The sequence below is a fragment of the Diabrotica undecimpunctata genome, chromosome 1 (genome assembly GCF_040954645.1).
Source record: "Diabrotica undecimpunctata isolate CICGRU chromosome 1, icDiaUnde3, whole genome shotgun sequence".
In the NCBI taxonomy this organism is placed as follows: Eukaryota; Metazoa; Arthropoda; class Insecta; order Coleoptera; family Chrysomelidae; genus Diabrotica; species Diabrotica undecimpunctata.
In genome coordinates this window covers 190,600,975-190,613,382 of record NC_092803.1, presented here as the reverse complement: position 1 = coordinate 190,613,382, position 12,408 = coordinate 190,600,975, and the positions used below count along the sequence as shown (strand labels likewise).

The following is a 12,408-nucleotide window of genomic DNA, read 5'->3' as shown; positions in this document are numbered from 1 at the left end:
TATTCTTATTCTGCGAACATTGATAATATGTCTCACATAAGATAATAAAAATATAAGGCAGATATATATTAATCGTATGGCCATATGATCATTGACTAATTTTTCTAGGAAAATTACATGTTTTACATGTAGGTAGGTCACTTTTAGAGAATAAATATGAGGAGTAAGTCTAGTATGTCCAACTCGTAATCGAGATATCACAAACTTTTTTCTTTTGTTGCAAGTTAAGGATTCCCAACTCGCGTTGGTTCACGCCATTTTTAATTTGCTTTATAACGTTTGAGAAGATTACCATTCGTTTTTCCGCTTACACAAAACTCGATTATTAGTATAAGCTTTTACATTACCCACTTTTTTAATATTTAATTTAACTATAAATTTTTAAAAAACGTTTTGATGTGATACAGATTTAACGAAATTAATTCTAGAAATATTGTCAGATCGAAGCATATTTACCATGTTTTCGATAAATTTTAGTTTGTTTTTTACTTGTTTGTCTTTAATTTTTGCTGGAATATTTAAATTTTTTATTTTTAAATATGCATCGATCTGACAATCTTTTAATTTTTCTATAAAAATAAATATAGAAGGGTGACTTGAATAAAAACTAGAATTAAAGTGCGAATGGAATGATTCGCAGGCATTTGTGGTTCTTTTAATTGATGGGTTTTCATATGCCCATATATTTGGTGGAAAATGAGATTCTGGCGCTATGTAGTTTTCTAATAAATAGTCTGCGTATTTATCTATAAGTTTATGGTCCGGTTTGTATGACATGAGATCAAATATGAAACAATCTTCAACTTCAGAGGGGTCTAAATAAGTTAGCCCAAAAGTATGAGTAAGCCATTTGCTTTCCTCGCAGTTTTTATCTTTATACATTTGGGTTAACCCTAATGATTGTATTTTCCTATACCACGCCTGGTGCAAGTGGAATCTACAACCATTTAGTTTGGTTTTGGGAAAGACAACTTTTAATGCGTTATGAATTGCGATTTCAAAATCCACAAATACCTCCTTCGGTTCAAAAACAATATTATAAAGTTCAAAAATTTTAGATTTTACCAACAGAAAAAGTCTCATATATGTGTCACTGGTCTTATTGGGCAACAGACAATACAAAAGAGGAACATAATGCCCATTTTCCAGTCCATGGATGGTAAATAACTGATAAAAATATTTTGTACAATAAGAAAATGTGCCATCCATGTAAAAATCTTTCATTTTACATAAACTTATTATATTTGTATGGCAAGAAAAAACAATGATATTATCAGCTGTGCTGTTAATAAACAAAAAATTTTCACCTGTTGTGGTTTTCGGTCCATAACTATCGAGTACAGAATGTACATCGTGAATATCCTTAGGCAGGGCTGGTAAGAGCTTACGGCGGCTGTTGTACAAATTTCTTCTTATTAGACTGACATCTATCGATGACAAATTCTCTGGCAAATGATTTGAAAGAACGCTTTTAATAATTTTTGAAGGTTTCTCCGATATGTCTTCCTCAGCTTTGCGCTTGCATGAAGTCGTCACTATTTTTCTCTCCAACGTAGTTTCATCGGACTCGTGGTTGTGGATTAATTCACTTCTAGTAACTGTGTATTCCGCACCAACAGTGTACAGTTTGGCTAAACATCTTAAATTTTTCTTTATACACCTCCAACGTACTTCACCACTTTTTAATACGTCCTGTTTACAAAACTGAAACTTTTCTACAACTAGTAAGTCACAACCGCGTGAACTCTTAATTACTGAAACAGATGCCATCGTATACAAATAATATATTTTATGCTTTCTATCGACTAGTAGCTTCAAGATAAGTTATAATACTGACTAGCTATAATAATTTTATACCTGTTATTTGTGAATTTTATACATTTAAAGGAATAATCTTAAGTAGGTACAACATAGTTATTAGAATAAAGAGATAAGTAAATTAAAGGTATTTCCGACAGGTACACAGGATTAGGTATTTCCAAATAAATACACAATTAATATTTTACAGAAACTATGAAGCGTAATTACCAATATTTTAATCTCATCGTAAACATCAACCCCTCGGCCGAAATTACCCCTGTCATAAATGGTACCCCTTGATTTATGCAGGTAGGCCAAGGGATTACCGGCCGAAATTACGCCCGCCGTATGTTTGATACCATTGGTAAAAAGATTTATATATTTATTATTGAATGTGTTTGTAAATAGAAGTTTGTTTATATTTAAAGCTATTGAAGTTGCTTGTAAATGAGTTAAGGAAATTCTCCCATGATATAATGAAGGCTCCCCAATTTCAATATATAAACTTTCAACAGGTGATGTTCAAAAAGAGATAATCTAAGTGCTGTGTTGTGTACAGTGCCTAGCTGTTTAACAATTTGGGGGATGAAGATGCGTAGGTAATTGATCCGTCATCAATTTTTGATTTTGATAAAGTTCTGCGGATTGTTGGAAGGGTAGAGTCGAAAATTTCAAATTCTTATTTTAGCGTAATATGCTAAATATACTAAGAAGATGATTTTATTTTGAATTATCAAACAGTTTGGTATAGCCGTAAAAGAAAATTTGTTGGGAGACTGGTGACCAAATTTAATGAAAGTGCTTATAAATTAGATGTAATTTAATATTTTATCAAACGAAACCCTAGATTATCTACTAAATATTAAATTTTTATTTCTAATTGTGCAAATAGCTACTGATTATCATTTCAATTACCGTTTGAACCGATGCTATTTATGGTCGTGGCGTCAGTTTTATTGATATTTGATGTCGCCTAGTGTCATCAACTAACGTTTTCAAGAAATGGTCGAGTCACACCTTAATTATAAAAAAAATAGGTAGAAATAATTAGATAATTGCACGCACACACATACACTCTAGAAAGTCCATTATAATTGAAGACGAAACTGGTACATGTAAAAAAATAGAATTATTGAAAAATGAAGGAAGACTAAAAATTTACACAGAAAAAAATTGACCATACTAATTATAATAGTGTAGGGCATCAGAAAATAAAGATCGATAATAGATTATAGTTACATATGAAGATAATCTAGGTGTGGGACTTACAAATATGACAAAGAGGCGGTATCGCAAGCAGAAGGCTTGGGCTAGGGGTTGAAATGTATTCAAAAGTGTTAGGTCGTAAAAGAGTAAAAATAACAAACTCATTTTAAATGACAAATTACTATTTTTTATTATTAGTTTTAAAATATATCGCACCACTTCGACCTCAAACATACTAATGGTAAAAAATATAATGACAATATGCAGTCAAATAATAGCATAAATATAGCTTTTATCCAGCTGTCAATAAAGCCCTGCATTATGGTAACGTTTTTCAAAAGTAAACAAGTACTTTAATATACAAGACAGCTAATAGTATATCATTAAGCGTGGGTGAATATAATGTTGGTATCGCCCGAAGTCGAAGTTTGAACACAGAATGACCGAAGGCTTTTCGAATATTATTACATATTTTGAGGATTATACATATAATACTTTAATCTGCTTATCTCTTGTTTAATATTTCTTAAATTTTCGTGTCCGTAGATGCTTTTTACACTTCGTGTCACAATTTTAAGGAATTTGTGTATGTATAATAGACAGTGAGCTCGCGGATTTTAAACTATAAATCCTTATTGTATTTATTCTCACGTCCCCTGTCGAATTTTGGTCTTCAAGAACCATGATTGTTGCTTGTTATTATTTTAAGACATGACTATTACAGACATGACATTCCTATCGTCTTCAAATGTTGTTGTCACATAGTTCATCCATGTTGTTTTTGTTTCTTCAGTTGATATTGATCCACATCATCGGATCAACAAGTGAAATCTTAGGAAAAAAATGTAAAATTGAACAATGGGTAAAATTCCTTAAAGACATTAATAAACCTAAAAAAATTTAATATTTATAATGAAATTATCTCATGTATATGTATATGTCGCTCATATCTTCAGAGGTTCATGCGACTAAGTTCTTGAGAATTCTCTCAATATAAGATTATGCTGTTATGCTAATTATATTTTGAAATAGTATTCGATTTTTAAAATATTGTCTGTTTTAATGAAACTTTATACTTTTGTGGATATAATAATATTTAATATACCAATAGATTCAAAACATACATGACATGTATAATTATGATTACCCTACATATTATAACGTTATTAAAAAGAACTTTAATTGTTCTTTCGGTGTTGGACTAAATGACCTCTTTTGTCCTACTTAAAAATCAAGGGATGCATCCTAGATTTCTCACCTCTATACCATCCGATATGTACATCACTGCAAAAACAGTAATCTAAGTGACGATCCGAAACTATAAGTAGGAATGCAGTTCTGAATCAAATTACCGAAAATGGAGTCAAAATGTTCCGAAAATCAAAGATTTTCCCTGCTACTGGTATCAATATTTTTGTACGGCATTAAGTCGTAGGTCATTATTTTTGTATTACCTTTCTTAGTTATAAATGTCGTACAAAAATGTTTGACCGATAAAAATTGAAGGCATAGTTTCTAAAGTTATTATTACATATTGTAGTATTGATTTATATGTGATTCATGCTGGGTCAAATGACCCCTTTAAAATGTCCCATGGGCTTGTAGTCTATAATAATAAACAAAATTCGTTAGTAAATATGATAATTGTCAGGTACTTATAATAATTACTGTATTTATCATTCTTTCGTGTCATGAGTACTTAGTTTTTTTCACACGGAAAAATATAAACGCTCCCTCATCGGTAAATGTCAACTTTCTGTCGTAAATTATCAATGAAACGATTACTTTCAGGTTGTGCTGCCGAAAATGATCAAAAATAATGTACGTAATATAAATTTCGCAAAACAATAAAAACGGTTTTATTGATCTTTTAACCAATTCATTACACAAAGTTATAAAACATTTACAGCACATTTTTTTACAAGAATTATAATGATTCGCCATTTTTTCTCTGAATTAAGCGTTACAAATATAGTATATAAACACAATTCAATGAAAAATAAATGTAACTATAGCTACGTCACGAAAATCGTGGGTACCTACCTAATATTGAAATTTATAAAATTCCGAGGAACCCACACACTTTCAGCAGCTAAAAATAGTGCACGTGGTTACGATAATGTTTGTGTATCATGCGAATCTCCATATATGTCAAAAGTACTTCATGAGAATTTTTTATTAAAGTAAATAAATAATAGTCAGGGAGAAGGATCTTCTTTTTCTGATACCGTAGGCTGTGTAGAGTGTGGCAATGCAACGATATGAATTTTGTTGTAAAAATATGAGGAAGAAAATTAATTATGACAGAAAAACGTAAATATCTATAACTAACAATAACAGACAATCTGACAATACCGGCTGCTCGATAACAGACAATCTAGACTCCGACCTAGAAATATGAAAAAGGATAGAATTGGCAGGAGCAACTTTCCTTATGATGAAGAACTTGAAAAGCGATCGCATCCTCAGAATAACCACCTAGCTCAGATTTATCAAATGCCACTTGGATCCAGTAGAGGCTTGTACTATGAGCGTTGGTAAAGAAGCTTGTAAGTAAGTTTTATAGATCGATAATAACATCATGCTGTAAGATATATGGAATTACTTTCTTTCGCAATTGAAAATCTGTTAAAGATGACATTGTTCAGTTAATATGAAGTTGGGTGGTTGAAGGAACCACCTGTTGAAATATGTTATAAATATTTTTAGTTAAAGAAATATTTGGTGAATTAAAGGAATTTAATATTTTACGTTCCATTTTTATACATTATTGAACTATAAAAAGTGAGCTAAGGCTATGCCTTAGACAACGGAAGGGGCCATAGAGGCTAGTCCGGTGGATTGTAATTGTTAATGTTGAAAGTATGACAGGGAAAGGAAGAGAGCTTATCGATTTCATGTAGAGGAGAAGTATTCTTCTACTTTGTGTGCAGAAACTCGTTGGAAAGGTAAAAAATGAAGAGATCTTTGAGATGGATGCAAGTTGATATACACTAGTGCGAATAGGCATGACAGAAATTGAGTGGGTGTTATTTTGAACAACGAGTAGAAGAAACATCTAGTAAGGGTAACCAGAAGAAATGATAGAATAACGAGGGTCCAACTGAATATAGGCGATACCAACGGGAACATCATATATATGCCTATACACAACAGAGACGAACCAGAAAAGGAAGAATTTTTGTGTGATTGATTGCGAGATGCTCGAAATTCCTGTAGACGAAAAGTATTTTATTGAAGGTGATTTGAATGGACATGTTGGTAGAGAAAGAGTGGAAATAGAAAAAGTTCATAAAGGTGGGAATAAGAAATGATGAAAGGAATAGTGTGATTGACTTTGCAATGGCATGGGATTTGGATGTGAATAATACGTACTTTATAAAAACTGAAGACCAGTATGTTACCTATATAGTAGTGAGGGAAGATAATGTCACATAGATTTTGTGCTTATAGAAGAAGCCAGCTAAAAGAGATTAGCAACTGTAAAGTGATAAAAGGTGAGTGTGAAGCTAATCAACATCGACCGGTGATAGTGGATACAAAGATAAAGGTGAGGCGGAAAGTAAAACAAGTAAGTTATTAAAAAGTAAAGCGGTGAATGTTGTAAGGATTAGGATTTGACACGAGTCTTCAAGAGTAGAGTGCTGGAAGAGTTTGAGAAAAAAGATAAGGTAAATGATTGGTGGGAAGCCAACAGGAAAAGTTGTGGGACGAGTGGGAGAGGAAGGTCTAGGCAAAACATCTGGTAAATGGCCTCCTAGGAATAAAGAAACTTAATGAAGGAACGATGAAACGCAACAGAAAGTTAAAGAGAAATAAGAGGTTAGAAAGGGGTATGAGAGTTCTAAAAGAGAGGAAGATGAGGATACTCACAAGGTAGAAAAAGAGGAAGCAGCGAGCGTTGTAGCTACTGCTAAGTTAAGATCGTCTGCGAAGCTGTATAAAGAGTTGAAAAAGAGTATTGTGCTAAAGCAAAGTAAAACTCATTAAAGGACTTGACTCACGTGCGACAGTTTAAGAGTGCGGATGGAAGAGTCTTAAGAAACGATTTTGAAATAAAGCAAAGATAGTACAAGTACTTTAGAAAGATGCTAAATAAAGAACACCAGAGGAGAGACAGAGGATGCGGGTCCCCAAATCAGAATGTAATACCGGGGATAACCAGAGATAAGATTGTCGTGGCTTTAAGGATAAAGAATGGTAAGGCACTAAGATCTGACGGAATAACTGTGGAGGTTTAGAACAAGTTGATCTGCTGTGTCAAATGATAGTAGGATATACGAGGAAGAATAGACGCTCTATGCATGGAGGGAGAGCGTCATGGTTTGACTGTATAAAGATTAAGTGGACATTTAGAACTGTAATAACTATAGGGGAATAAAGCTAATATCGTACACAATGAAAATTTGCGAGAGAAATGTAGAGCGAAGGTTAAGAAGGGAGACACTAATAGAAAAAGAACACTTTGAAGAGCTATTGAAGATCGAGGGCTATTACAAGAGCTATTGAAGATCGAGGACTTAAGGTAAGTAAGTACAAAAGGAAGTATATGTGGTTGTGAGGAACAAGAATGGTTGAAGACATCGAATTGCTTGGGGAAAACTTGGAGGAGTAAGAGAATTTAAATACCTTGGCTATTACATAACGGAAATTGGGACACTAGATCGAGAAATTGCCCACAGGATACAAACTGGTTATTTTGGCTGAAAGCGAATAAGCGGAGTTCTTCTTCTCGTGCCACTCCTAGCGGAGATTGGAAATCATCATGGCCACTGCGACTTTGTTAGCAGCGCGCCTAAAAAGTTCAATCGAACTACACCCGAACCATTCACGTAGATTACAAAGCCACGATATTTTTCTTCTTCCCACACTTCTTTTGCCCTTAATTTTGCCCTGCATGATATTTCTTAAAAGTTCGTACTTTTCACCTCTCACAATGTGCCCCAAGTATTCCATCTTTCTAGTTTTTATCTCATTTAGAATTTCGCATCTTTTGTCTAAAGTTTGGAGTACTTGCGTGTTAGTGACGCGGTCCATCCATGATATTCTGAGAATGCGCCTATAGCACCACATCTCGAAAGCTTCGATGTTTTTTGTGGTCAACTGTTTTAGTGTCCAAGCCTCTACTCCATACAACAGGGTAGAAAAGACATAACACCGCAACATTCGTATTCGTAACTTTATATTGATATCACGATTGCAAAAGAGTTTGCGCATTCTATTAAAGACTGATCTAGCGATTTCTATTCTACATCTAATCTCTTTTGTTTGATCAGTATCGTCTGTGATCCAAGCACCTAGATATTTATAACAGGACACACGCTCAATCGTTGTATTGTCTATTACAAGATTAGCTCTGATGTTCTTTGATTTCGTGATTACCATAAATTTAGTTTTTTTCAAATTAATTTTCAAGCCGTAACTGTTACAGTATATATTGAGACTTTGAACGAGATGTTGTAGTTCTACTAGCGTTCTCGTTAGGAGAACCGTATCGTCAGCATACCTTATATTGTTGATCGTCTCACCATTTATTATCAGACCAAGATCTTTTTCCTCGAGTGCTTGTTCACAAATAGCTTCACTATACAGATTAAATAAAAGTGGAGACAAGATGCATCCCTGCCGGACTCCTCGACGGATTTGAATTTCTTCTGTTAGCCTACCCTCAACCTTCACATTTGCTGTTTGATTCCAATATAGAATATATCCAATATGAATATATTTTTCTTTATTAGAGAAATTATTCTAATAAAGAAAAATAAGCGGAGTACTCTATGATAAAAAAAATTGAAGGACTTAAAGAAAAGATAAACAAGAAGGTTTATCGTCGGTATACTGCGGTGAAGTGTGGTCTTTTAAGAGGGTTCAGAAAAAGAAGATGGAGGAAGCTGAAATAAAAATGTTACGGTAGATATTGGGTAAGACTACAAGGGAAAAGTTCAGGAACGACGTGAAACAACGAATAGAGTTGTTAGAAGTTAAGGGAAATAGAGGTAGAGAAAAAGAAAAGATGAAAAGACTGTGTGGCAGAGGGTTTAAGGGAAAAAGGTTTAATTTAAGAAGACACGATGGACAGGAATGAGTGGCGAAGAAGAGTATGGAACAGCGACCTTTGACAAGAGAAAAGCTGAGGAAAGAAGGAACTTTCATAGTTTTATAGTTTCATAGTTTATTATATTCGTAAAATTTTCATAGTTTTTAACAATATTAACAATATTCTTTTTATTATTGCAACTGTTAAACTCTTTCAGTCTTTACGACGATATAAATGTGTAAATAGAATTTTGATAAGAATCCTTATTTTCAGGTAACACCGATATAGTAAACGGCAACTTAAAACTAATCCTAGGTTTAATATGGTCGCTAATCGTCCACTACCAGATCGGACGATCCAAATTTCCTCCTCGAAAACTCATGCTGTCATGGCTACAAGCAGTTCTACCAGAATGCAAAGTTTCCAACCTTACTACCGATTGGAATTCTGGTGTGTTACTGTCTGCGTTAGTAGATTACTGTCGGCCTGGTCTCTTTCCACACTGGAGAAAATTAGGTAAGAAAATATTATAAAAATAATAAAGTACGTTATAATGTTACTATATCCTCTTCAATTTTCGGTCTCTTTTTTACCTTCGATCGCGTTTCACCTTTTCTACACATATTGCATTTGGTCTTCAATATTGTCTTCCAATGGTATTTCTATGTAAAATCTTCTTGACCATTCGCTCTCCTATCATTCTTGGATGTGTCCTAAACATTTAATTTGATGTGGTTTGATCTGTTGAATCTAAACTTCCTTCTCCTTTATTCCGGTATTATAGTTCTCAGCATTTTATGCTTTGATTTTTCCAATTAATCCTCTTTCTTTGGGTTTATTAAGCAGTTACGTCTCGATTACATACCGAGTGGATCTTGGATGGATTCTAAGTCATATTTTTTAATAGTTTTCATAGCTTTCTATATGTATTATCTTTATGTTCATTTTAAGGTGCCGTCTTTTTTCGAAAGTTGCGATAATCAACTTTACTTACATTAAACTTATTTAATCTTTGGCTGCAGCTCCAAAATGCTGATTAAAAGCGCAATTAAACCACCCTCTGAGATTGCTCAGCCTTAAAATTCGTCGTCTTCTAACACTAGGCTTTTCTAAAATCTTTCCCGACATGATATTCTGCATAAGCTGATATTTTGTTCCTCTCATTACGTGGCCAAGGTATTGTAGTTTTTGTATCTTTATTTTATTATTCAGTTGTGTATCTTTTAAAATCCATCGCAAGACTTCTTCATTCATAACTGCCATAAAGATGCCATACAAGAAGTTAAGCGGGGAATGCCTGTCAAAACCGCTGCACGAATCTTTAAGGTGCCAAGAATGTTGCTTAAGCGGTGTCTAATGGGCAAAAATAAGGTAACAAAGCTAGAGAAGAAGTCATTTGGTAGCTGCCACCCTGTATTTTCTCCAGAACAAGAACAACAACTAGTAAGGCATATCCTAGATTTTGAAAGTAGGATGTATGGACTCACCTTGTGTGATTTGCTACAATTAGTATATCAGCTTTCTGAAAAAAAAACAAACTGCCCACAAGCTTTTGTCGAAAAAGCTGTTGGTAAAGATTGGTTGAATGGTTTTAGGTAAAGACACCCAGAAATTTCTTTGAGATGTCCTAAATAGACCTCAGCTGCTAGAGCAAGAACCTTCAACAAACCGGTTGTGACAAATTTCTTTAATATGTTAAGAGAGAATTATGCAAAAAATAATTCTGCTCCTCATCAAGTTTATAATGTAGACGAGAGTTCGATTTCTACTGTTCCTGGGCGAAATTCAATTTTATTAGCAAAAAAAGGTTCTAAACAAGTTGTGAGGATAACATCAGTAAAGCGCGGAATTTGGACGACAGCTGTAATTTGTGTATCAGCTGCAGGAAGTTGCAACTCCAATGCTCATTTTCAGCAGGAAGCCAATGAAAGCTGAACTGACAGAGGGAGCTCCTCCGAGTACCATATTTGGTTGTAATGAAAGTGGTTGGATACGTACAAAAGTATTTAAGCACTGGTTTGCTCAATTCGTATCTTTTGTGAAGCCAAGTATCCATGAGCCCGTCTTACTTACATTAGATTAGACATTAATCGCACTCCAGAAATCTCGATGTTATCATTAGTGCCAGAGAAAACTTTGTAATCTTGTGTTTACCTCCCCACAGCACACTCAAGCTGAAACCACTGGACGTTGGTGTTATGGGTCTACTTAGCGTTTATTAAGACCAAGCACTAGAAAAATGGTTGAACCATCATCCTGGTACATATTTCCATTTGACCCAGAGGTTTTTTCAGATGTCTTTTTAGCAGCTGAAATAACTGACCCTGATAATGGTGAGGATATGGCTCAAGGATCTAGCTTAAGTAAAGAAGCTGACTTATCGACACGCACAACCAATAAAGTAGCGAAATAAACGATCTGTACAAGAATCCTGAGACTGGGTCCAGCTCAAAACGAGATAAACAAATGAATTTATCATTTACAATTACACCACAAGAATGCCAACCTTTGTCTAAAATTCAAGGCAAGAGAAACACAACAAAAAGAAAATCTTATGGAAGTGCAGTGTTAACTAGCACGCCATACAAAACTACTCTTAAAGTGGACATCAACAAGAAAGAAGCAAAAGGAAAGTCAAGAAAAAGAAAAAATGGAAATAATAAGACACTTAAACAGAAGAAATCCAAACAAGAAAAGAGTATAAAGGAAAGTCTATCCAACTTATCGGATTCAGAAGACAACCAGAGACATGCAACTCGTCTCTACTGTTTCGAGGAATATTTTACTTCGATTGACGGATGGATTCAATGCCGTAAGTGTTTGGAATGTGCTCACAAATTGTGTGCGGGAGTTGAAGAAGACGAAGATGAATTCCTTTGTGACCATTGCTGCGATCTTCCCTTTGCATTAGCCAGAATTCAGAGAAAGACATGTTTTCTTGATATTATATTTCTTTGTTTGTCGAAGCGATCGTTTTCCCGTTACACAGAGAAATACAAAAGAAAATAAGGGAAGCAAAGGAAAATTGGTTGAATGAGAAATGCTGTGAAGTAGAAAATCTAGAGTAATTACAGGACTCGTTTAACATACATAAAAGATTAGAAAATTTCACCGGAAGCTACAAACACAGGCACGAAAATAAACTAATTGACAGCAACGGGAAGATAGCAGCAGATAACGAAACAAAAATACGAACGTGGAAAGAATATATAGAAGGCCTCTTTCAACTATCAAAACAACATATTATTGTTGTTGTAGTTTAAAAATTATGCCAATATTTAATTAATATTGAGTATAATTGAATTTCATGAGTAATTACAAGTAAACTTACATAAGGCTACATTGTTAAATACATTGTACTCTTG

General features: G+C 34.0%; 1 protein-coding gene across 3 annotated transcripts in view; it reads left to right on the top strand.

Annotated features, from left to right (window-relative positions):
* Positions 1–12,408, top strand: part of jbug (filamin-type immunoglobulin domains fbug) — a 145,641-nt gene that overhangs the window by 19,626 nt on the left and 113,607 nt on the right. For all 3 annotated transcript variants that reach the window (XM_072520889.1, XM_072520888.1, XM_072520893.1), the window contains exon 4: positions 9,317–9,559. In XM_072520889.1, coding sequence (XP_072376990.1) covers positions 9,317–9,559 — 243 coding nt within the window. The remainder of the gene's footprint in view (positions 1–9,316; positions 9,560–12,408) is intronic.